At 43.4% G+C, this 26,649-nt stretch overlaps 3 protein-coding genes across 6 annotated transcripts in view; 1 reads left to right on the forward strand and 2 right to left on the reverse strand.

The window, feature by feature from the left end:
- LOC111871076 (zinc finger SWIM domain-containing protein 8) overlaps positions 1-16,697 on the reverse strand; it is a 108,313-nt gene extending 91,616 nt beyond the window's left edge. For both annotated transcript variants that reach the window (XM_033754091.1, XM_023863859.2), the window contains exon 1: positions 16,167-16,697. In XM_033754091.1, the coding sequence (XP_033609982.1) occupies positions 16,167-16,341 (175 nt within the window). In that variant the 5' untranslated portion in view covers positions 16,342-16,697. The remainder of the gene's footprint in view (positions 1-16,166) is intronic.
- Positions 16,698-17,635: 938 nt separating this feature from the next.
- On the forward strand, positions 17,636-21,599 carry LOC111871044 (40S ribosomal protein S14a). Of its 3 annotated transcripts, none has more exons than XM_023863776.2 (4): positions 17,636-17,719; positions 17,962-18,116; positions 19,287-19,374; positions 21,301-21,599. In XM_023863776.2, the coding sequence occupies exons 2-4, from the start codon at positions 17,968-17,970 to the stop codon at positions 21,517-21,519; spliced, it is 456 nt and encodes a 151-aa protein (XP_023719544.1). In that variant the 5' UTR covers positions 17,636-17,719; positions 17,962-17,967; the 3' UTR covers positions 21,520-21,599. The 3 variants fall into 3 exon arrangements, with proteins under 3 accessions (XP_023719544.1, XP_023719546.1, XP_023719545.1); XM_023863778.2 differs by having other exon boundaries at positions 17,648-17,703; XM_023863777.2 differs by having other exon boundaries at positions 17,662-17,715.
- Positions 21,600-22,450: 851 nt separating this feature from the next.
- The window catches only part of LOC111871075 (dynactin subunit 4), an 11,528-nt gene continuing 7,329 nt past the window's right edge, over positions 22,451-26,649 (reverse strand). Inside the window, exons 5-7 of the mRNA XM_023863858.2 lie at positions 26,104-26,311; positions 25,775-25,980; positions 22,451-22,986 (exon numbers count right to left, since the gene is read on the reverse strand). Of these exons, the coding sequence (XP_023719626.1) occupies positions 22,770-22,986; positions 25,775-25,980; positions 26,104-26,311 (631 nt within the window). The 3' untranslated portion in view covers positions 22,451-22,769. The remainder of the gene's footprint in view (positions 22,987-25,774; positions 25,981-26,103; positions 26,312-26,649) is intronic.

The raw sequence follows: 26,649 nt of genomic DNA on the forward strand, positions 1-26,649 counted from the left end.
GTGGTCTAGTGGTCAGAGTTCCTGGCTACAGATTCAGAGGTTCCGGGTTCGACCCCGGCGCTACCAGATTTTCTGAGAAGCAGAGGGTCTGGAACGGGGTCCACTCAGCCTCGAGAGGATAACTGAGGAAGCGGCTCCGGTCTAGAAAACCGAGATTAACGGCCGTGGGGTTCCACTGCACTGACCACATGACACACTCTATCCGCAAAAGTTGGCACTAACTTCGCCGACAAGCGGCGGTCGCTCGGTCGGTATAGTTCGCTTGCGGACTACAGGCCACGGATTTTTTTTGTTACTAGACGAGCCAAAGCAGTGTCTCGTGCGTACCATGCAAAAGGTTAAACGAACGAACAACCTCAGTTTTCTACCGAGTAAATTACCTAAGTTATATCGCTTCAGATTTATATTTGGGAGGTAATTAGTTCGAATCACGACTGCGACATCGACTATTCTGACTGCGGGTCTCTTTTCTCATTCCGTCCTGGCAAATACCGGAAAATATTGTTTTAAATCAGGCCACGACCGTTTCCTTTCCAACTCACTGTACAGTAACATCCATTCCACGCTTACACAGCCTCAGCTAGTGATGAAGTGAGCAGATAATAGCAATTAAAAACAGGAAAGAAAAGGAGACGAAATTAGGTCAGAAAAACGGACAGATATGGAAAAAATATAACAAGAGAGAGACGAATGGGACAAATTAAAAACTAAATAAAACACCGATCGAAATAATTAACTTCAAAATAAACATCTGCAGTTTCAATATATACGTATATAGTTCACTGCAAGCCCTTGTTACACTCTTGTTCTCAATTTCTGGAGGTCAGGCGCCAAGTGAGTGACATGCAAAGAAGACACAGCTTCCTCCTCCCCAGAACACCCTTTTCCCTACCTTGAGGCATACGACGGGTATATCGACGCCACTCCTTGGCGCGGAGCGTACAAGAACACAAAAGTTCTGGAAAGAATTAATCGCCTACTTTCCTTTAATACGACATGCCGCGGGAACGTCTTTACAGAGTTGTTACCTAGCAACATCATGGTGATACACAGACGACAGACACAATCGTCCAACAATTCTTCTATTGTTTTGTTTATTCTTGAAGCGGGAATGTGTTTACCGAGCCGTTGCCTAGCAATGAAAGGATGGATACAATTTACTGAGCAGTTGCTTATCAACCATAAGATACATATACAGACACACAGACTGATGAGAGGGATTTCTGTACTACGCTGCTGAGATGGGATCGTGTGCAATGATAAACATGCCGAGTTTCATAGAGATATGTTCAGGCAATCAGAAGTGGATAGGGGGATACACGGAAAGCGTGGAGATCACATAAGCCTACTTTTTCCTTTTCAAAATAAGTAGCTAAAACAGTTGGATGAACTCTCCCATGATCCGGATGTTGGCCAGGTATCCACCAGCAATCAATAAACTTCCAACTTTGCTTTCACTTCATCGCAATGGCCCTGAGGTTGTTTCTTTATTTAGAGATTCATCAACAGCAATAACAATGTCGACTTGAAAGCAGAAGGCACGGTCCTCGTATATTTAAAAATGCACTATCCTAACATCTGCTTAAAGGCACGGAGACACCACAAAAATAAAAATATGTCGGGACCAGTGGTCGTAGGCCTGACTTCAGAACCTCAACACGAAGCACAAAGTTGTGAAGTTCGTCTTAAACCAGAAGTANTTCGTGCACGACATATCCCTGAGGGTACGTCATACCTTGAGCAGGCAAACTTAACGGAAGAAAAGTCCCTGTGTGTTCAACGGGGTCCCCCATATGGCAATTCTGGTTCTCATCGCATATTCAGAATAAAACCCAGTAACATTCTGACGTGACGATATGCATCATTATCTGATGATGTCATAACGTCAAACGGGTTGCTGACACAAGACAGTTGGACGTGAATGCTGAGTTTCCGGCTAAGACCCCTTTAATCCTACCAATGGATAGGCAAAAGATAGAGTTGTCCCAGTCTTTAACTAATTAATCACTACACCATGAAGACGTATGGGGAAATGGATGTACAAATCCACGTTTTCTTTACGTCGGTACTAGTTGGATGTGAGTAGTCGGCTTCATGCCTAGGCCGCTTTACCCCTGGGGAAAGAGCCCCCGATATCCATTAGATAGGAGGCTGGGTAGACACCAGAACCGGTCTGGACGACGTAGAGAGAAGAAAATATTAGACCCTACTGGGGCTAGAACTCCGATCCCTCCTGCTCCTAATCAGCTGATAGGCACTGGGTCCCAACGCTGATCTAGACTGAGTGGAAAACAAAACCCTGTATTTGTCGGGTTCGAACCTTGGTCATCAACCCTGTTATCAGGCACTTTATAGTGCCAACAAAATTAACAAGAAGATCAGAATTCTTATAAAACGCTAACACCATGAACACACACAACACACGAATGTAGGCTTGGGTTAAAACAAAGGACGGCGCTACAAGCGCTGAGGTGAATTTCTTTGTTCCACGTTCAGAGGAACAAGGTTCGAAGAGCGGACACGGGACTAGCACGCAGCCTTTGTTCCCCCGAGAGCAGCCAGACATCTCAGCCGTGCGGCCCAAGTAGACCGACTGGATAATGTCCTTGGACGTGTATTATCTATGCCTTGGACGTAGCCACCCCGTGCATCTGACCCGTGCTGCTCGCTCGGTCGATCAGAATAACGGTCTCGCTGCCTCACAACAAAGAAAAGCCCGATAAAACTCTCTGACTGCGGCGGAGTGGCAATACAAATGGGATTCGTCGGCTCGTGGGTTTCTGAACTGCAGTAAACTACAGCATCGCATTAAGATGGGACGATGATTTTATATTCTAATCTGAGACGCGTTCGGGGCGTTACGCTGCCCTCCAACTACCGCTGAGGTCAAGAATATGTGGGTCTACACATTCACTCCTCCATACGTCTTCATGGCGTAATGCCTAATTACCTAAGCACGGGGACAGCTTTACCTTTTTACTGGTTTTAGACTTTCACAGTGGCTAATTACTGATGTTGATTATGTCCTTGGGTTGTTACACCTTGTGGATGTGGGTGTTTCCGACGTTTCAGAGTTACATGTTGCCTCCATCTTCAGACAGTGACTACGCTAAGTCTTCATTGCTCGCATCCTACTGTGTGTTAGGTTAACCATCAAATATTATATAATACGACACACTGCACTGGTATGGATCCATATCGGTAGTTCAAAAACTAAACATTAACTACCTGATGATGGTCTTGCACGACCGAAATATGTAGCAGAAATAAAAGGTCTAATTATAAAACATTAAAAGCGGGTACATTTGTTGTGTGACAGTTAACATAATTCCTGTGGGAACTCAACAATTTCCAATGTAGCCGTTGCGCGGCGATGGACGACATACAACACGCTACATTATATATATGACTACGCTACGGCTTGCACGACCAAGCAACCGCGGGTTGAGTTCCGGCAGTACAGCATTCCCAGCCTTCCCCTTCCTCGGGGCCAAAGCAACCGGAGCGTGAAGCTTACCACTGAACTCTAAGCTAATGCGGTGGTATAAGAATGCGTGAAATTATTCGTCCACTGCCCCTTTCGTCTGCATGAAGTGGTTCTAGGGCTAAGGGGTGGAAGACAGACAAATTGTGATTTAATTTCTCTCTTCCCCGCGGCGCCGGGACCCATCCAGCCTCCTATCCAATGGGTACCAGGGGCTCTTTCCCCGAGGGAAAAGCAGCCGAGGAGTAAGCTGACCACTCACCTTTTTTTTCCCCCCTCCCCTTGGCACTACAGCCCCAGTGGGCCTAGGCCTACCTCCATGAACTCCGTTCACTTCGGTTTTTCTAGATCTTACACATTCGGTAGGACTCCTTGGGCGGGTGATCAGCTCGTCGCAAGTCTTCTACCTGTAGACAAACACAGAAAAACGCACACAAACATCTATGCCCTGAGTGGGATTCGAACCCATGATCCCGGCTTCCGAGCGAGCGAAGACAGTGCATACCTTAGACCGCTCGGCTACCGTGACCGGCAGTGTATAAGAATAATATATAAGAATTCAGTTCGTACGTCACAGGAAACAGATCCGAACCCACGATCCCGGCTTCCGAGCGAGCGAAGACAGTGCATGCCTTAGACCGCTCGGCTACCGTGACCGGCTCCACTCACCTTTACCGAGTACTAATTTCAGAACATGGGGATAACAGTACCGCTCCAGGTTAGTATTTGGGAGGTGCTCGGTTTGAACCAGGGCGGGAGGACACTTGATATCCTGAGTTTCTCTGTCGCTTTTTCTCAGTCACTCCCAAGAAAATACCGGGATAATACCGCGATTAGGCCACGACAGATCCCTTTGATCAATGTTTCTCAACCGCCGGGGCCTCGTCTTATAAAAGAAGAAATTACCGGGTCACTGTCTCACAGAAGTTGAGAACCACTGCCTAACGCATCCTTTCCAATTCATCATTCGGACCTGTAGAGTCTAGGTACTGAGAGCGTCGTTAAATAACTCTAAGAAACGGTGTATGTGGAGCTTTATTTCAATGTTCCCTGCCTGCCATAACGGCGTAGTTCTCAGATATAAGAGGGAACGTAATCTTCAGTACATAGAGTTGAAATGTGTTTATCCTTTTGTATAATCCACCAATCGAAATCGCCTCTACCTGTTGCTGGTAATACTGTATTTATAAACTTGCAGCTCTCTGCACGGACTAGGCTACGGATTGGATAACCGAGGTTTCGGGGCACAGCATCCAGACCGTCTCTGGGGGTCCAACCGGTGCCTGCTTCTCAGTAAGCAAACAGACCAGGGTATCAAGCTGACCACTCTCCATCTAATACCGGGGTTAAGAATGCCTGGATCTAGACCTCCAATTCCCCATACGTTTCAATGGCCTGACACTGGTAACTACGAAGGGTATTCTGGGTGGTAATGCCGTGTAGATAAAGGTAAGGTGAAGTTGTCCCTGTGCTTAACTAATTAATCACTACGCCATGAAGGCGTATTGGGGGAGTGGATGTATAGATCCACATTTTGAGCTCGGCACTACCTGGTGGTGATTGGTCAGCTTCACGTCCCGGCCGCTTTACCCCTAGGGAAAGAGCCCCGAGTACCCATTGGATAGGAGGGTGGACCCCAGAGCCGGTCTGGACGACGTGGAGGGGGTACGTGGCAGTGTAATTGGTTGAGGCACTACGCTACGAGCCGAAATATCGCGGGTCCGAGTCCCGGTGAGATGGATTTTTTCAACAAACCGAATCCTTCCAGCCGCACTATGGCCCTGGGGTCGACTCAGCCTCTAACAGAAATGAGTAACAGGAATCTTCCTGGGCGGTAAAGGGCGGCCGGCGCGTAAGGCTGACAATCTTACCGCCATCTATGAGCCGACTGTCTAGAGAATATGTGGGAGCCTCGACGTCTCACAAAGCCGTGTAGTTCGGACAAAAACTCGACGTTTCGAAGGAATTCATCGCCTCCATGCTCAGGGTCGAAGAGTAAACGAAGCAAGGAAGCATGAGAATCAGGCGGAAAGACGGCGTAACCGTGAGCTGTTGCCCGGGGCAACAAGCAAAAGCGCAGAAAGGATATCCAACCGGCTGTCTCCCGTCGCTTCCAGCTTTGACGGTTTTGTGTTGCTCGTTTACATCCAAAGCCACGATCTTCTTGTCCTTTGGCTTGTTCAGATTCTCCTCTTTCGAGACCCGAGCCGAATAACAAACAGGTGGTGTAAGCGGCTTAACAGCCACTATGAGGTTGAGACAGTCACTGAATACCGTGCACAAGCAGCGGCTTGTGTCCGTGCAACACGAGAATTATCCATTCCTGCATACGACTCACTTCAGCGGGTACAATCTTCCCGAATCCTAAGTGAAAACCTAAAATCAGGATATAGAAAACAGTCATTTTTACCTGCTACTTATCTGACATGCCGGTCACGGTAGCAGAGCGGTCTAAGGCATGAACTGTCTTCGCTCGCTTGGAAGCCGGGATCGTGGGTTCGGATCTGTTTCCTGTGAGGTACGAACTGAATTCTTATATATTATTCTTATACACTGCCGGTCACGGTAGCCGAGCGGTCTAAGGCATGTACTGTCTTCGCTCTCTCGGAAGCCGGGATCGTGGGTTCGAATCCTAAACAAGGCATGGATGTCTGGTGTGTGTGTGTGTATGTGTTTATTCTGTTTGTGTTGACCTGTGTTTAGGCTGAGGTCTTGCGACGGGCTGATCGCTCGTCCAAGGGGTCCTACCGTCTGCAAAAATAAACATGAAAGTGAGAAATCGGCCCTATGCTCCAAAGTGGGAGCGGGAGGAGAGAGAGAAAAACTTGTCTGTTGTCGATTTAAGACGCCGTGAGACGCTAACACTATACAGCGCCGAACTCTAGGATAATTAACGAATAATGCAATGAAAAACACGTTGAAGGGTGCGGCCGTGTAATTTGAAGGGCTACGCCGGTATTCGTTCGGACTAAGAAAACCAGAGAACTTCAGTCTGAGATCCGGATTTCGGGCGTTGATTTGAGCCCGGGATATAACGAATAGTAGGACGAGGGGTGAGGGTGCTATCCATTTTACGTGAACGTTCTGATGTACGGAAATGAAATTCCGTCTCTCACATCCAGCGATTATGGTGGCCGTGAAGACAAGTGTGGTCTTAAACGAAGAATCTCAGAACAGATCGTGGAGGATCACCTGGGCAGGCCACGTAGCTCGCATGGAGAAACACATGTATATAAAATTTTGGTTGGAAAACCTCAAGGGAAGAGACAATTCTGAAGACGTAACCGTAAAAAAAAAAAAAAGGTAACGCTATCCCTGTTAACAGGCCATGCAGGCCCATAGGGTTGTGAGACGCCGAGGTTCCCACATTTTCTCTAGACAGTCGGCTCACAGATGGCGGTGAGGTCAGCCTTACGTGCAAGCCGCCCTTTACCCCCAGGAATATTCCTGGTGCTCATTTCTGTTAGAGGCTGAGTCGACCTCAGGGTCATAGTGAGACTGGAAGGTTTAGGTCAACTGAAAAATCCAGTGATCTCATCGGGAATCGAACCCGTGACCTTCTGGCTTGTAGCACAGTGTCTCAACCAACTACGCTACCGCGTGCTCCTTGACGTAAACGTAGATAGGAGGTAAAAGGTAAAGGTATCCTTATGCTTAATCAAGCACCACGCCACGAAGACGTACTGGCTAGTGGAGGTACAGTACCACGTATTCTTTAAAAAAACTCCCGTGATTTTAGTCTGCAAGCTAACTATACCGACCGAGCGACCGCCGCTTGTCGGCGAAGTTAGTGCCAACTTGCGGATGGAAGGTGTCGCGTGGTCATGGCAACGAATCCCTACGGCCGTTAATTTCGGTTTTCTAGACCGGAGCCACTATTTCCTTGAAGTAGCTCCTCAATTATCCTCACGAGGCTGAGTGGATACCGTTCCAGACCCACTACTTCTCAGAAAATCTGGTAGCGCCGGGAATCGAACCCGGATCTCTGGATCTGTATATGACCACTAGACCACAGAGGCGGTCACCACGTATTCTTAAAACTCATCAAAATCGGATGTGGAATGGCTTCATTAAAACGAATCTTTTACTTAATTTTGGTCGGGAAACATCTTGGAAAACATCCACTAACCATATCGCAGAGCCGCGAGAAAGCGATTAATATTAAGATAGATATTCATGAAGCGCCACGCATGGCAGCGATGAGAAATGCATATAAAATTCTGGCAGGAAAATCTCAAAGAAAGATTCTACTTTGAAGACCTAGGCGGAAATGAGGATAATATTAAAATGGACATTACAGAAATAAAACCAGAAGATGTGGACTGGAATTACGTGATTTAAGATGGGGCCCTGCGACAAGATCTTGTGAAAACAGTAATGAAACTTCGTGTGTCATAAAAGCCGAAGATCCTTTTTTACTATGTAAGCGACTGTTAGCTTCTGAAGAAACAATCAGCTCCATTGAAGTAGTCCAAGATATAACACGCATATTTACCAAACGGATGCATTACATAAACAAACGAAAGGTGTAAAAAACCCGGTATTGATATGGATTAAAAGAAAACAAAAACATACGCCTGGACACAATCTCCAGACTGTATTAATCTGCGTGTTCTGACTTTTAATTAATTTCTGCCGTGTCTGTTCACAGTTCTTCCCCCTTCCCCTTTTGATTGACTCGTACGTACTTTTCTTTTGTCGGGGTTTTTATTTCTCTGAATCTCCCTTTGTGCGGTCTTTCACTCAATTTTGGTCCGTTCTGTTGAAGAGACCACACCAATGAGACAGCATGTCTCGCTCTCTCCCTCACTACACAGCGCCTACTAACGGCCTGCCAGTCTGTCCGGCCAGTCGACTTCGATTTCCCCACGCAAGCCACCCAACGGCGAGGTAGGAGCTAGTCCAGCCAGCCTCCGGCCACCCGGCCAGACATGCAACAGCCAGCCTCTAGTCCAACCGACTAGACATCCAACCGTTTGATTTAACCGCAGCAGACAGTAAACCTGTGACCGCCCAACCAACTCATCAACAGCACCAGACAATCCGACCAACCTGCGACCACTCGATGGCAGAAGCAAGGAACAGAACAGTCTCCATGACTTCTTCGTAACTGGGATTTGTTCACGAGGCGACAGCTCATTACTGAATATACAAGTTCGGAAATGTGATCACCTCTACTGGACATAAAGGATGTCTCGTTTTTCATTACAACTTTTTTGTTCCCTTTCCTTATTTTGAAAAAAAAAAACTGAAGTAGGCTTATGAGATCACCATGCTGTCTGTATGTCTATGTGTACGTGTATCCCCCCTACATTCGCTTTTTAATTCCTGAACCTATCTTTAATGAAACATGGTGAATATATATCCTGACACCTGAGCCCATCTCAACGGCGTACTTCATAACTCCCTCCGACCAGTCTGCGTCTATATGTGTATCCCATATCGTTGCATAAACATAAACGCACTTAGGCTCTACATAAACACAGCCGACCACAACATGTCTACACAAAACGAAAAGACCGGTGGTCACACAAAAGTGCTGACCAGAGCACATTAATTGGCCGTTCCTTTGGTCCTGGCACGCGGTAGCGCAGTTGGTTGAGGCACTATGCTACAAGCCGGAAGAGTAATGGGTTCGATTCCTGATGGGTCATTGGATTTTTTCAATTGACCTAATCCTTCCAGCCGCACTATGGCCCTGGGGTCGACTCAGCCATCGGTCTCCATGGCCTGTTACAGGGATAGCTTTACCTTTTTTATATATATATACCGTATGTCCAAAAAGTATCCGACTTAATTTTTTTGCGCTCTAAGTAATGGCCAAAGCGGTGGGGAACTGAGCGTAGTGGTAGAAAGGACTCTCATGAGCATGCGTGATTTTTTGCTGACTCGCAACACTGCCGCATGCGTCTGTTGCTGCCAGAGAGCGAAGTGGTGTACACGTGTTCGTCGCATTCTCGTTTCGCTCAAGACAACAGAACGCTTGGAGCAGCGATAATGCATTAAGTTTTGACAGAAACTTGGGGATACCCACGCGGAAACAATTCGCAAAATTCAGCAGGCTTTCGACGATGATGCAATGGGGGTCACTCAAATTAAAGAGTGGTTCAACCGCTTTAAACATGGCCGTATGTCGGCGGACAGTGAGCAGCGTTCCGGGAGATCGTCAACGAGCCGAAATGCTGATGTCACTGCAAAAGTGCGGACACTGATCATGGAGGACCGTCGTTTGGCCATCCGTGAAGTTGCTGATGAGGTTGGGATCAGCAGAGGTTCCGCAAACACAGTTTTAACTGAGGATTTGGGCATGCGAAGAGTGGCGGCAAATTTTGTGTCCAAGCTGCTTTCGCCGGAGCAGCAACATCTTCGCCTTGAGGTCGCGCAGGACATGCTGGAGTGCACCAACAGGGATCCTGAGTTCCTGAAGACCGTGATCACTGGTAACGAGTCGTGGGTGTACGGATATGACCCGGAAACCAAGGTCCAGGCGTTACAATGGAAATATCCAACATCTCCGAGGCCCAAAAAAGCACGACAGATTCAGAGAAATGTGAAGGTGATACTGACTGTTTTTTTCGATTACCGGGGTGTTGTGCATCATGAGTACGCACCACTAGGCCAGACTGTCAGTAAGGAGTACTACCAAGAAGTCCTCCGCCATCTTCGTGATGCAGTTCGGAGCAAGAGACCGGAGCTGTGGGGCGCACGCAACTGGCAGCTGCATCATGACAACGCCCCAGCTCATTCATTACACCTGATCCAGGGTTTCCTGGCCAAGCACGACATTCCGCAGGTTCGCCAGGCTCCCTACTCTCCTGACATGGCTTCTTGTGATTTGTGGCTGTTCCCGAGATTGAAGACACCGCTAACAGGCTCCCGTTTTGACAGCCGCGAGGACATCATACAGAATGCGACAGCGCAGCTGCACGCCATTCCAGAATTGCTTCCAGCGATGGAAGGACCGCTGGGCTAAGTGTGTGGAGTCACAAGGGGCCTACTTTGAAGGCGATTAGGCATTGTAGCCACCCAGATACAGAACTTTTTTTTCCCGGCCCAAGGTCCGATACTTTTTGGACAGAATAGTATATTTCACCTTCCTCTGAACCTCGTAAAGCAGTCGTGGGTTTGAGATGATTCCCCATTTACGCACGAACTTGCGCCGTAGCCTGACGGCTGGTGAGACCTAACGCACATCTCAGGGGGATCAAAAATCGGAACGGAGCATTGCTGGAATGATACAGGTAAACAAACACGTGCGGTAACACAACGCTGATGATCAGCCAGTAAGTAAAGAGACATATAGAAAGAACACATACACGATGCAGGATCTGAGGTGTGTTGTCTTCTGGGATATAAAGCCGTGTAGTCCACTGAAAGTAAACCAAACTTTCAGAGGAATATACCGCCTCCATCTTCAGGATCGAAGGATAATCTGAGCAAGAATCCAGCGTGAAAGCAGGTGGCAAGCAGTACTCTTCTTATTCTTCGATACTGATGATGAAGGCGACATGTTCCTTCGAAACATCGGTTGACTTTCAATCGACTACACGGCGGTATATCTCAAAATACAGTATTCTTCAATATACAGACTGTTGACAGGCATCAGAAGCGGACTACGATTTCACTCGCCGGCATAGAAACCGGAAACTACAACCATTAAAACAGCAATACAGATGAAGAAAGGCAATCAGCCATAGAAGAAAGAACAGATAAGTGGTCGAGACAAGAAATGCCATTAGAACAAGAGGAATTCAGGCAACGCCAACCATCAAGGCACACAGTCGGCATACCTGGGCCCTCTGTCTACATTCATGAACATTTCACTATCCTGAAAACTTGCCAGTTTGTGGGCACTTAAACCCTGCATAAACACAGACGCTTTGCCACAGTCCTCGCTTCATGTTCGGCCGAGATGCATAACCCTGACCGGATACAATTTGTTTCGTTTTAATTAAAAAAAAAAGGTCGCGCCACAGCTCAAGCGGTTAGTCGCTGGCTTCGCGGCGGCCAGGGTTCGATCATGTGGGATTTCTGGTGGACCAAGTGGCGCTGGGGCAGGTTTTCTCCGAGTACTCCGGTTTCCCCAGCCAATTTCATTCCACCAACTGCTCCACAATCACCCTCATCTATCATCTGGATTTGGTAAAATAGGCCAGAAGTGGCCGCGGTCCGGTCTACAAAACCGAGATTAACGGCAGTGGGGATTCGTTGCGCTGACCACGCGACACCCTCTATCCGCTAAAGTTGGCACTAACTTCACCGACTAGCGGTGGTCGCTCGGTAGGTATAGTTCGCTTGCGGACTACAGGCCACGGAGTTTGTTTTTGTTTTAGTGGCCGCGGTACCCAAGAAAAAAATTTCAAACCAAACTCGCTCAAAACGTTCCAAAAATCCAACAGGTTGCTACTTTTCTGAACACATAACAAATCATCAGGGGCCAAATTAATTCCTTACTTTGTTTTTTTTTATTCTTTTTTGCTTCCTCGCCTAACGTTTGGAACGTCAGACAGAATCCGACTTCGGGATGGAACGAAATTTATGGAAGAGCAAATCCTGCCTGCTGTAACTATACCCCGGGTTACATCTGACGGGGAATGCGTTTCACTATGACGTCAGACCTAAGTTCACATTTTGTTACACATATTCCACCACGTAAGTCTGCTCAAGTTGTAACACTTCTGATTTGTTTCCGCGAGGTTCCCATTTCGATTCTCGGCCTAGACACCAATTATTCCGATTGGCCTCTCTGTGGTCTTCCTCTGTTCTTCCAGGTCGTGGTCCGAAGAAAACTACGAGCCTCGGGTCGGAATTCGAGTCCCGGTAGGGTCAAGAATTTTCTCTTCTCCGTGTCCTCCAGACGGGGCCCTCCTATTTAATGGGTACCGTGAGCTTTTTCACCAGGCGTAAGCGGCCGGGGCGTGAAGCTAACCACTCACCTCGAGCTACTGCCGAGGTCAAGCAAATGTGGATCTATACATCCACTCCCCCTTACGTCTTCATGGCGTAGTGCTTAATTAGTTAAGCACAGGGGCAACTTTACCTTTAAATACTGAACACAATTAACATTTACATAATTAAGAAAGTGCTACCATGAGATATGTTTAAAGGAAGAGTTTTGATTCCAAATATGTCATCCTCCTACAAACAGCATCAGCAGCTGAAGAGCATTTGGCAGAAAGATGATGATATTAAGTTCTTTCTTTACTTACATGCTTATTCAGCAGATCAAAGGCCAATTACAAAGTCAGGACAGGCAAAAGAAGAAAATTAAACAAAGACAAAACAAGGCAACAAGTATCATTCAGACAATAATAAAGATGAAACAAATTAAGTCACTCCGAGCATTAAGAGGTGAGAACAAGATATGTGTAACCATATGGAATACAATTAATATTTTAATAACTATTAAAAATACCTCTATAAAATATTATTAAAGAGTTTTTTATTGCTAGTGGGGTGGGAAGTCCCTTGTACTGCGGCCAGTTCTGACCTATTGTACCAGCCCCAGATGATAGGTGAGGGTGATTGTGGAGCAATTGGTGGAATGAAGATTGGCAGGGGAAACCGAAGTACTCGGAGAAAACCTGCCCCAGCGCCACTTTGTCCATCACAAGTCCCACTTGATCAGAGCCGGGATCGAACCCGGGCCGCCGCGGTGGGAAGCCAGTGACTAACCGCTTGAGCTAAGGCGCGGCCTTGATTAAAGGGTTACTATTATTATTATTATTATTATTATTCGACTCTTTTACTTGTTTATGTGCTTACTCAGCAGCCCAAAGGTCAATTACAAAAGTAAACACAGCAAAGAGACAGACAAAACAATCATATACACAAACTAAAGACAAAACATGGCAGTGTGTGTCACTTACAACATAACCATTCAACTAGCGCATTCACGCTAATCATCATGTGATTATATATGTAAACACACATACAATTCAGAGTACAATTAATAGTTTAATAATTCCTAAGTAAGAAGTACAAATTATAAAATACGGTTAACAGATGATGATGATGATGATGATAATGATTCAATTAACTATTTACAAGCTCAGTGAACAGCCCAAAGGCCAATTATAAAGTAAGAACAAGCAAACTGACAAAAAATAAACCAAACACAAAAAAAAAAAAAACAAGATAAAACAAAACATGGCAATGTGCATCATTTAGGCAGTAGCCATTCAGTTAATGCTATCAGGCAAACCATAAACCATATACACCCATACATACATTAATCTTAAAAACAATTAATACTTTAATCACCAATAATGAAGAAGTAAAGTAAAGTTGTCCCTGTGCTTAACTAATTAAGCAGTATGCCAGAAAGCGTATAGGGGAATGGATGTATAGATCCACGGTTTCTTGACCTCTGCACTAGTTGGAGGTGAGTGGACAGCTTCACGCCCCAGCCGCTTTACTTCCGGAGAAAGAGCCCCCGAAACCGATTGTACAGGAGGCTGGGTGGGCCCCAGAACCGGTCTGGGTGACTTAGAGAAGAGAAAATTCTTGCCCTTACCGAGACTCGAACTCCAACCCCTTGGTCGTGCAGCTCGTAGCCAGTCGCTATACCGACTGCGCTATCCCGGCTACCAATAATAAAGAAGTTAAACTACAAGATATTATTAAGAAAAACAGTTTTGGTTCCAAATACATCAAAATTCCTAGAAACAATGACAACAACAACAACAACAACAACAACAACAGCAACAATGGGCTTTTGGGTACATGATTGTGAAATCTATGTTCTCGCGGTGGTTAATATTAAGATTAAACACTTCAGCTATGTGACATCACGCAGCCTTCATCTATCTACCAAATCACTGTGTCATATCCATGAACACCATAAAACCAGCTTGATTACGAATCTTCAGGTTACACAAAGCTACGAATTTCTTAGCCAGCTAAGCAACTATCAACTTCTCATGGTCTTCTACCATGGTCTTAATTAACGACAAGATCACCATCAGCATCATAAAATGTACGGATTGGTTACTCCTGTTAACAAATGAGTGATGATGATAAGCACAGAACTGGGATGCCCCTAATGCCAATATGAAAATTCCAGATAAAGTCAAGGCAAAATGGTGGGAGAGTCCATGACTCACTTCGGAAAGTTGTTTCTTGTCGAAGTTCATATTATTAAAAAATTATTCAGCTGGAATATCTTAATCAGTATAGCGACTGTGATACCTCCCTAGATACATGGGAAACTGGGGTTCGATTCAGGACAGGGGTAGGGATTTCCCAATTAACCTTTGCATCCACACCAGCTCTGGGGGCCACTCAACCCACCAAATACATACAAGGGTCATTTTTCCTTGAGGGATAAACCAGCCAGGTCATGAAGAGAACCAAATTCCAGATAGTGTATAAGTTAGGAATGCACGGAGCAATGCCTCCACTCTCCCATACATCTTCATGGCATGGTGTTTAGTTAAGTACACGAACAACTTTACCCGCACTTTTTATTTATGTATCTGACAAAACCGAATTCATTTTCGTCTATAAGTTCATGTACATCCCACACACCTACCACAATTTCAGTTTCTTTACAAAACTTTGAAATTTCCCCCCCCCTTAAATTCACGAACTTGTTAACTATTTGCAATCAACTCCCTCAATATATCAACATGAACAAAGGGTGCAAACACACTGGTGCAAAACAATGGCAAACCTTCCCACCCTGAGACATCATTCTCCACCTCTACTCAGTAATTCAAAATTAATTTAAAATGTCAGACTAACATAACGCTTAGCAATTAGTCTGTGGAGATCACACCTGTGCCTAGTGTTCACATCACGAGACTTAAAATATCCCCCTTTATATATGTGTATCTATGAAAGTATAATTACATTTATTAAATACTGTTTTGCAGGAGGAGGATAGCTCAGTTGGTATAGCGATTGGCTGCCAGCTGGACGACTAAGGGGTCGGAGTTCGAGTGCCGGTAGGGATACAAGGGGGTAAAGCAGCTGGGACGTGAATCTGACCACTCACCTCCAAATAGTACCAAGGTCAAGAAAACGTGGATCTACACATCCACTCCCCCATATGTGTTCATGGCATAGTGCTTAATTAGTTAAACACAGGGACAACTGTACCATTTTTAAAATATTGTTTTGCATTCTAGCTGTATATATTCAGAGTAAACGGAAAACTATGTGGCACTCCTATACAAGCATGTCAACACGCACTGTTTTTGACTTTACAAATTATAGGTATGGCCAGTTTTCTTCATAATGTGATTACACGTAGCAAGCTCTCAAACGAAATATCAATCCACTGGAAGCATTACAAAATCCAGACAGCCATATGCGAAACAAAGCCAATAGAAATAACAGTTGATAAGTATGTCAGCAACTGGAACAAAAACCTTAATAAATAATTTCTCAACTCCTTCACATAACTAGCATATTTCTTTTTTTTATTAACTAGTGACAATTACGTGTACAAAAGTCACTCCAGTTTTATATAGCATTTATATGAGAACAATCTACGAAATCAATGGTTTCGATAAGATCGCAAACCGAAGCACCGAATACTAATGAATTCTGGGACTGGGTGGAAAATAAGCTGATAGATGTCTATGGCGTAGACATTTCAAAACAAAGAAACTACTTTGTACATAAACAACACTGTTTTCAAATTATTGCCCATAATAAAATCACAACTATGGAATACCTTCTGTTGATCTTTTCGATGGTCCAAATGATCCAGAGCCCAGAACTGGCTTTTTCCATCCTCTCCAGTTGTTACACAATGACTCTGGTTCACTGCTCCAACTACACAGCGAATCTTCTTCAAACCTATCCGAATCTTCGAAAGAAAACCTATCCGCTTCCTCCCAATCCAACATCGTAGCGGGGTCATCCCCCACACCAGGACTGCCAGCCAGGTTGACCGCTAGTATTTGTCAAAATAAACACCGAAATTCTGACGTCTACCTTGACCCATAGATTGGCGGGTCACTCGCGGTCACGAACTGGAGGCCACAGACCTCCTGGCCTATACCTCTACCAGATGTATTCACAAAGTTTCACTTCTACCACTAATAACCCAAATATGTACACAATCACATCAAAGGCGTGATACAGAACAACGTGAAGCGTCATTCACCACATACACGTTCATTTCGTGACGTCTTTGCACAAACCTCCACACACACAACTGTCCAAGCCAAGCACTTAGTAGCGCTTGGTGGCTTAGCCTACCCCATCGACGACAACAACAAATATGGCGGACAGCGCTCCACTGTGCAAAGCATTGATTAGTTATTATATTTAACGAGTACGTGACTGACCCTATTACTTTACACAGTGTTTTTAATTCCGTAACTTCATTTGTATGCTTTAATATTATGCATTCATAAAATTAGTAACTCATAGTTGGTGAGTGCAATAATCTCACTGCTTTACATTTTAGTTTCATGTCTCTAAAGAGAGCTTAAAATAAGGAGGAAAAATTTAGATTGTATATATAACACGTTCAATTCATAGCACGGCTTGAAGAGTTGTCTTTTGCCATATAACGCCGGGTAGTCTAACGAAAGTGAGCTTGAACATGCTACTTTGAATTCCTCACAACGGTGACTATGAAGAACTCTGTCTTCTGTGTTGTAACCCGGTGCAGCTCGTCAGAATTTTACAGACGTTTCGGAGGAACGTATTACGTTGATCTTCAATATCGAAAACTAAGCAAATCAAGAAACCTGCAAGGAGAAATTAGATTCTGCTCCTTCTTAATTTCTGACTTGGCTTATTATTCGATCCTGTAGATGGAGATACGTTCCCCCGAAACGTCGAGGAACTTATATCGAACTACATAGCGTTACAAATCAGAAAATCGCAGTCTTCACTTTCTGAATTGTTGAACATTAACATTAGGATTATAATGTACTGATCCTTCACGATTATAAGAGAGAAAATGACAGAAATTAAACGTTTCGTGTGAGTTGTGTTGTACATACGAATAAATATTTAACGTTGCTTCTTCCTTTCATCATAATGTTTGTGATATGGTACCAGTACTGGCAGGTCCCGGGGACTTTCGGTCTCCATATCGATTTGTATAGTTGACGAATGCTCTCACAAGATAGCGTGCCTTACACTCAACCTGTACCTTCTACCAACTCAATGTTAGTCAATCAATGACCGGAAGTCACATACAGCTGAGAAAATCGATACGTAGCTCTAGCATATCCGGTTTCCATAATTTCTTGGTGAGAAATATAGTAGGTAAATAAATTATAATTATATCTGTTATTTGGTCACATTTTACTTAAAATTATAAAATATAGTAAATAACTTGTTAATTTTCCTGTACTTTGACTAGTAAGTTATCCCTAAATCGTGACCTAATACAGGATGAAAGTGGATACTGGAATCTAACCAAAGAGGTCCATGCTGATGACTGTCTTCTGTGAGACCGCCGAACTATATTACATTGAATGTTTTGTTTTCCTTCATTTTCATGAAAGCCCATAATGGCACCAAGGAAGGGAAAAGTCCAGCAGGAACAAGTTCAAGTGTCACTGGGACCACAGCTCCGGGAAGGAGAGATAGTTTTTGGAGTGGCACACATTTTTGCCAGTTTCAATGACACATTCGTTCACGTTACCGATTTGTCTGGGAGGTACGTATGGTTTGTAGTGCCTGATTCACAGTCTTTCAAAGAGGGGTGCAATCGCGATAGGTAAAAGTATATGGGAGTTGCATGTATGTCACACAGCGCAGGAAGATTATTAGTGAACCACCAGTGTGGTGAAATTATATTTGTTCTGCAATGCTGGTTATTATGTCAGTATAGTTGTTCGAATGAAAAAGTGGACCAAAGTAACAGTTGAAAACTTTTGTAAAAATACACGCAGGAATTTATTGGAGAATGTGGTTGTACATTGATTTAGGGCCTGTGTTTATGCTGCTTTTGCGTTAGTTACTGCGTAGGAAGTGGATGGACAATGAGTAATGGTGGTTGAAGTGAACTTAGTGTTTGGAATATTGTATTTAAGCATTCTGTTGCATTAATATATCTTCTGTACACGATACAATTCCATCAAAAATGCAACTATTTTTATCACTCCTTCCTTCACAACATGTTGTGGCCCCAAACGACCATCACCAGGTGTCTCAGCTATGCTAAAACTGTTCCACTGTATGGAATGTTCACTTTTTCACATCACATACAACTGCAGTATTTCATGATTTAGAATATTGAATGTTATGATTGATACTTAGTTAACATTAGTTAAAAGTACCATACAGTAATTTACTGTAAATTGAAATTCATTATTTTTTTTATTACAATTTTGTAAAATTCTTTTTTACACCTCTACTAGGGGTGTCGTTCATACTCTATATTTAATGAGTCTAAGGTGATATCATTATATTGAATTTAAAGATCTCATTTATTTGTTACATAAAAATGAAATATTCCACATTCAAAATATATTAAAGTATTGGGAAATGTAATTCTGCCTATACAAGAGATTAAATTTGAATTGTTTTAGTATTTTTTTTTTTGCATTTAATATCATTAACTCAGTGAAAATATGTCAGTAATAATCGGGAACATGTTGAAAGGATGGAAGAAAATTGTATCCTGTTAGTGGTTGACAAGGAAAGTGAGTGCTGGAAGCCCATTAAAAAGATGGACTGAAGATTTTTTTGTATGAAATTGGCCATTGAATTAAGCGAAATTTTTAGACACCCATGATATGAATTTAGTACAGTTATCTACTCTTACAGTGTGAAATTTTTCATTAGTCTTACACCTGATTTAACATGTTTTAAAATCATTTTCCAGAGAAACCATTGCACGAGTGACTGGTGGCATGAAGGTGAAAGCTGACAGAGATGAGGCATCACCCTACGCTGCTATGTTGGCTGCGCAAGTAAGTTAACCATTTTCTGACGTTTTATACAGCTGCTGCACAAGTACACAAAATTAATGCACATATATGTTGTACTGAGTCCAGGTAAAGGACATCTTCAGAAGGCATTATATTATAAAATATGCTTCTTTAAAAAGTGAGTATTGATTCCCCCACCACAGCAAATAATTTTCTACTTATATATATGTGCATGTATGAAAAAGTAAAATGTTATAGAACATGACTTTCATTTTTCTGATGCTGTTGGTTATGGGTCTGATTAACCAAAATTCCCTTTGTACACAGTGGCCACACACTGGCATGTGTTAAGATATGTAACAGTCAAGACATGATTTCTGTGACATGACACAAAGAAAGAAGCACAGTTGAAACGAATAAGATTATGAAAACCGCTGCACACTGGTCTGAGTCACGATGCTGACAAATCACCAATGAAAAAAGACTGTGTCTTTCGTCTCATGTCGTGATGCTTGTCTTGACACAGTTGGTATGTGGCTGCCCTTATACATTAAGTATGGAACCAGCATTTGATTTCATTGTTTTCTGTTGCATTAAATGTGGCGAAGGGTTAAGGGCCCTACACACGCTCCGGTAGACCTGTCAGGTGCGCCTGCACAGGCTGACCTGAAAACCCCAGTGCGCCCACACGCTCAGGTACACCTTTCCGATATTACTTCAGTTGTGTGTTTGCTACGGTCGGACATGGCATCTACAGATGACGATCTTCTAGCTGTATTTGGCTTATTATTAGCTACAAATTGTTTCAAACCGAAAAGTAAGCGTCAAACCTGGTGCAAAGAGTGGTTGATGAAAAGAAACGTTTATTCACATGTGAATCTGTTACGTGAATTGAAGTTGGTCCCTAAAGATTGGCACAATTATTTGCGCATGAATGAAGAAACTTATTTACAGCTCCTGTCATTAGTTGCCCCATTAATTAAAATAGAAAGATACCGTTATGAGGATGGCCATTTCGCCACACGCTCCGGTTTGCCTGGTTCAGGTACAAAACTGCACAGGTCGTCTAATGATTTTTCGAATATGCTCCGGCGGACTGTTCAGGTCACAATAACTGCGACGTTTTGTCATCCACACGCTCCGGTCGACCTGCGCAGGCGCGCCTGTGCAGGCGCACCTGACAGGTCTACCGGAGCGTGTGTAGGGCCCTTCAAATGACTAGGATGTTGAAACACACTGGAAGGCCAGTGATAATGAAGTGACTGAACACTTCCCCAGGACCAAAAATTGCACTGAATTTTGCAAAGAAGAAGCCCTAAAAGTAGTGAAGATTGCCCAGAACTTCAGCTGTGAGGATGAATACAAATGAAGTTGGGCACACCTCTTCCCGCAAACTTTCTTCTTAACCACAAGGTCTGTTCCCATTGGATAACACCACATTCCTCACTTCCACTGCATGATGTGTCACGCCATCTTACTCATTCACACTGAAGATGACTGTAACATATCTTGAAATCAGTGGCACGACTTCAACACTGTAGCTAAACTCTGAAAGTTGAAATCACATTAAAAAATATGCATGCAATTTGGGTGTGTTCCATGGCATGTAATGCCTAGGATCCTTTAATGAAATTATTTGCAAGAAGTTGCTTGTAACATGTTTTTATACTGAAACTGAAATATAAGCAGTTTTGGAAGTACCATTTCATATAATTATAGTACAAGTAATATTGTATGATTCCAGAAAATCTGTTAAAATAACATCCCGATGTATTTTATTTCAAACGTCTCTGATGACCTGTACCACAGTCTAAGTAACTACGAGCCATGGAATGAATGTATATACTGTCTGAGCACTTAAAAGTGAATGGTAGCTTCCCCCACTTATCTGCCAGCAGTCTGAGCTTACTTTTCTCATACACTGACCTACACCAAGCTGGTTTTACTGTATTTGCTTCTTTTATGCAGGACGTTGCAGAGAAATGTAAATCTCTGGGAATCACTGCTCTACACATCAAGCTGCGAGCTACTGGAGGCAACAAAACCAAAACTCCAGGCCCAGGAGCTCAGTCAGCCCTCCGGGCACTGGCACGTTCTGCCATGAAGATTGGCCGTATTGAAGATGTGACTCCAATTCCCTCTGATTCAACAAGAAGGAAGGGAGGACGACGTGGTCGCAGGTTGTAAGCGGCAGAACCTGTTGTGATCACTCGTGACTGTTTAAAATTTGTATATCATTACAAAAATAAAAATATCTTGATAAATTCTCTTATAGAAATTAATAAAGTAAAAGCCCAGTTTAAACATTTCTCAGTTCAGAATTTTCCATTCCTTGAAGGAGGAGTCACAAAATGAAATGAAATCTGCATCCATGATGGATTAAAAGAATTTATCTGCAACTTTGTGACGTTTCAGGTGCACAGGGACATCAGATCTACTTTCCACCTCCTCCTTACCTTGAGTTTCTCAAAGAAATCTTTAATGAGTTTTCACTGCTGTCCATTATGTTCCCATGGAGCCACCTGCTCATGCTGGTTCCTCACTCGTGGATTTTTCAACCCTGAAGATGGAGGCGATACGTTCCTCTGAAATGTCAGTTCTCACAAGATCTACATGGCGCCACATCCCACAAGACGGCAGGCATTCTTTGACTGCCATGAACACCTCAAATCTTATGCCTCTAATAGTTTGTTTCTAAAACTGAAATCAGTTATTTTAGAGGGTCTGTAGTAAATTGGCCCAGTCCATAATAATTTTCAGTTAGCCACTCTTTCCACAAGCTTCTTTCATTCCATCATTTGATACACCTTTCAATTTGCATTGTTCTACCATTTGATCATGTAATCTGTCAGTGTTTGTGTGACATGTAACGAGCAGAAGTACCCTGTCTTTGTCTGGGATATTATTACTTTCCTAATTAGTATCACTGTATAATAGAAACAGCTTCTGCATGTAGTGGCAGGAATGTGGAGCAAATTTCATAATATCTTTGGGTGTTCTCTGTTACGTTTGCCTTAGGACCTGAAAGAAATTAATTTTACCACTCGCACATCTCATTTTCTAACTCAGATGTCTGTATGCATACAGGGAGCAGGAAGTAAATTACTAAATGACTTCATCAGCTGTCCTAGCATTTGCATATAATTTTAAATAATGACTTACAACTGCAGTGTCCTATTTACACAATTATTCCAAAATTTATGTTTAACATAACATACATTTATAAATTATTTTTAACTTGCATATCAGCAGCAACTTCGATAAGATATTACATAGCTTGCCTTGATTAAATATAGAGAGATATTAATATGAAAAACTAAACACCACATCTGCAGCACATTTTCACAGTGCAGCTTTTAAAGGAGTTCAAACTGAGATTAAGAAAGCTCTGACAGAACATTTCATACACACTTCAAGCATGCAGAATATATAATGCTTTAGGTGCATGCACCAACAGTTTTACCAGCATTAATGAATACTTTGACCTTCAGGTCAACTTTTTGTGGTTCCTTCTGATCTAATGTGGCCATAGTGTTTACATATGTGTACTTCATAACAAATCCCACTAGGACATGTCCTGCCTCTGTAGCTGAGTCTAGTGGGACAACAGCAATCTTTACAGCAGCCTTGTTTGCTTTACGCCACATCACAACCCTGAAACAGAGTAAAAACTAGTTACAATATTGTGGTGTATAGACACATTGTTTTAAATATTTGGGTAGCTTGTTAACAGATGATGGAAGGTGTACTAGTGAAATTAAATCCAGGATTGCCATGGCAAAAGCTGCATTTAGCAAGAAGAAGAATCTTTTTACNGTGAGAAATGAAGAAGTGTTAATTAGAGTCAGTGAGCAGAGGAATATCCTACACGAAATAAGAAAACGGAAGGCTAATTGGATTGGTCATGTTTTACGCAGAAACCGCCTTCTAAAATAAGTTATTGAAGGAAAGATAGAGGGGTGGGTAGAAGTGACAAGAAGACGAGGAAGAAAACGTAAGAAGATGCTGGATGACCTTGGGGACAGAAGAGGATACTGTCATTTGAAGGAGAAAGCTCTAGATCACATTAAGTGGAGGAATTGTTTTGGAAGAGGCTGTGGACTTGTCATCTGACAGATTACTGATGATGATGATGATGATGAGACACATTGATAAGTGGTGACTATATAGACAACGGTGGTTGCTAAGCAACAGGCAAATCAACAAACACCCACTTCTATGCAACGGTTGAGGTACTGTTGGACTATAACAATGGAAATGATGTTTTCTATGTGGTCCATACTGAGATGTTATAAGCAGAACAGTAGTTTGAACAAATGAGTTGATCCATGTGGAAACAGGGTCAAATACCTTCACTGTGACCCTGCGAGACGTACGAGACGACGAAAAGGGAAGCCTCAGATCTGAGACAGTAAAATATGGTCGCGAGTCCCAACAGACTCAGACCCAAGAAAAACTGTGCTGGCAAGGGCCAGCAGCATATACAAAAGACAGACCTGGCCTCACATCAAAGGACAAAAACAAGACCGTAACTGTCAAACAGTAATAAATATCTGGTCATGAGCCCAAGATGGGCCTCAACACCAAGACTTACTGATTGACTGACCGTCAGTCACGATGCGACCTGACTCTGACTGAATGAACGAGTCAGTTGTCAGAAGCAGTGGAGCTGTCAGCAGTTCAGCTAACTGATGTGACGTGAAGTAGCTGGTCAGTGAGTGACAAGAGTTCAGTTGTCAGTTGAGTGTCAGCCTGTGAAGAGAAGACCATGAGGTCTTGTTGAATGTGACCCCATGTGGTCTGTTACATCAACATTTCAGAAGAACCTATACACAGACATTTTAATACCCCCCCCCCCTTCCCCAGTGCCTGTACATTCTTGACCTTTTATTCTTTACCTTCTTCCTCTGTTCTGCGGCTCTTTTCAGTGCCATGGGTCTTAATTCACTTTAGACCACTCCATTTGGTTTGACCTTAGCCCCAAGCCACATCCTCCCTTCTACTCTGAAGATGGATGTAGCAGCTTCTTCTGAAACACTGGTAACTATCTACCAGGCTACGTGGTGGTACTTCCCAGAAGACAGTAGTACTGTGTGTAAATTCCTTCCACAAGATCTTGCTTTTTACATTGAAAAATATCAAGCAAACAAAATATGCTAAATTTTGTCTGTACCTAAGGATGAAGTAAACAAGTAACTTATGATGATTAAATCTAGGAGGCTTAGATGCATTGATCATATGGGTAGGATGGGCATAACAAGTAATGCAAAAGAAATTCTGATGTGGAAATCTTTTCAAAAATGGTTACTTGGAAGACTGGTAAGGAGATGGGAGGACAACATTAAGGTATATCGTAGGGAGATAAGTTTTGAAGATAAAAGGTGGATGACATGATTATGTCTAATGGCAGAGTTTGTTATTAGTTGTAACAATCCCCTGGAACTGTACTGACTGAAAGCAGATGTGAAAACTAGTTACCACAAAATCCTTCCTTAAAACTTGTGCTTACCCGCCTCGCGAATACACGTTACTTGCTTACTTACTCATGGAGCTGAGCCCTTCTGGAGGAGCCGCCAATTCCGCAGCTACTCCAGAAGTTCCCAGCAGTTTATGGAACCCGAAGGTTCATTACTGTGTTCACAAGAGCCCTCCACTGGTCCCTATCCTGAGCCAGATCTATCAAATCCATACCATCCCATCCTATCTCTCTTAAGATCCATTCTAATATTGTCCACCCACCTATGCCTTGGTCTTCCCTGTGGTCTCTTTCCTTCTGGCTTTCCCACCACATTCCTCATCTCCCCCATTTGTGCTACATCTTGCGAATACACTTCCTTTCTCAAACTACCCCTTGCACATTCCTCCTACCTCCTGCATAAACTGGTTTCCTCAAAATGGCCCTTGCACACTCCTACCCAGCTCTTGGTTCCTATTGGCTTGCCCATGAAGCTAGGTGAGACAGAGTAGTAAGCCAATGGGGACTGGGCAACACCCCTTCCTCTTACCCTCTGGTTCCTATATAACTGTTATCGCAACTGACAGCTGACTCTGCCTAGCCAACTGCTCTCACTGGTTTCTTGCTCTGCCAAGTTCTGACCCTGAATATGGAGGTGATAACCTTCCTCCAAAATGTGGGTTCGTAAACAGACTAGATGTTGCTATATCCCAAAAAATGGCAATCTGCATTACTACCACTGTGAGAACCTCAAATCCTGCAATATTTCAATCATTCTGGATGGGCCAAAACGTTCTTACAATTACAAATAGAGACCTTTCAAAAATATTACATCTAGGTGGTTTTAAGGAAGGGATGCTCAAACAGTTTAAAGGTTATTATTAATAAAACACACTGATTTATTATCCAAAATAGAATAAAAATTATACTGAGACTGGCGGAAGGACTAGAGGTGTTCCAGTTGTCAGTGAATCGTGATATACATACTTGGGATCATCCTGAAAATGGTAAGTTTCCCCCGAGTCGTCATATTCTGCGGCATCATCTCTTGGTGGAAGAACTACAGATGACGATGGTAGAATTACGTCACCTGTAAGCTTCACATTCACTGGACGAGGATCTTCAGAGATGGACGTCTGACGTGACAATGATGGCAGAAGAATGCTTACATCATCTCTCCCTTGTGATGTTTTCTGGATAAACGTCAAATGAACACTTAATAAAATATATGGGAGATGAGTCCAGAGACAGATTCAATCTCAATCACAGAACAATGAAAGCAAAATTTGCCTGGTTTGACTGGCTTTAGTACTTACCTCTGCGTCTTTTTTTTCAGCCTGTTTTTTCTTCTTTTCTTCTATTTCTTTCTCTCTCTCCTCCAAGTCTTCTTCTGCAGAAGGAAGAGGAAGGAACTGAATCACAGTCTGATGCTGTGTCGGATTGCATAACCTGATGATCAGCTGGCTCTCCTGGCCGATACGGAGCAGTTCACAAGTCACGATACGTATCTCCGGAACATGGTAACTAAAATGATCGCTCACATTGTCAACCCAATCATGGTAATATGAAGTCTTCTTTGGCGATCAGCAATGTGATGATGTAGTTAATATCCAATGTTGGGAGACTGTCTCTGTCTCCATTATCAGAGCCTGATCTGACAACGTTTGCCGTCACACATACCCACAGAGTATGCTCTCGGTATACAATGTGAGGCTGTATCACTCACATCAACTCCTGATGAGGGAGCCAGTCTCAGGAACGTTAGATACTAACTCCACCTCCACATGGCTGAAATGACCTCCTTCGAGATGCATACCACATCAGATCATGTGTAAATACAGCTCTGCATTAAGAACTATGTA

The sequence above is a fragment of the Cryptotermes secundus genome, unplaced genomic scaffold, assembly GCF_002891405.2.
Source record: "Cryptotermes secundus unplaced genomic scaffold, Csec_1.0 scaffold73, whole genome shotgun sequence".
In the NCBI taxonomy this organism is placed as follows: Eukaryota; Metazoa; Arthropoda; class Insecta; order Blattodea; family Kalotermitidae; genus Cryptotermes; species Cryptotermes secundus.

Coding starts and splice junctions, on each gene's coding strand:
- LOC111871044 (XM_023863776.2), top strand. CDS start 17,968: ATGGCACCAAGGAAGGGAAAAGTCCAGCAGGAACAAGTTCAAGTGTCA. Junction 18,117..19,286: donor GTTACCGATTTGTCTGGGAG/GTACGTATGGTT, acceptor ATCATTTTCCAG/AGAAACCATTGCACGAGTGA. Junction 19,375..21,300: donor CTGCTATGTTGGCTGCGCAA/GTAAGTTAACCA, acceptor TCTTTTATGCAG/GACGTTGCAGAGAAATGTAA.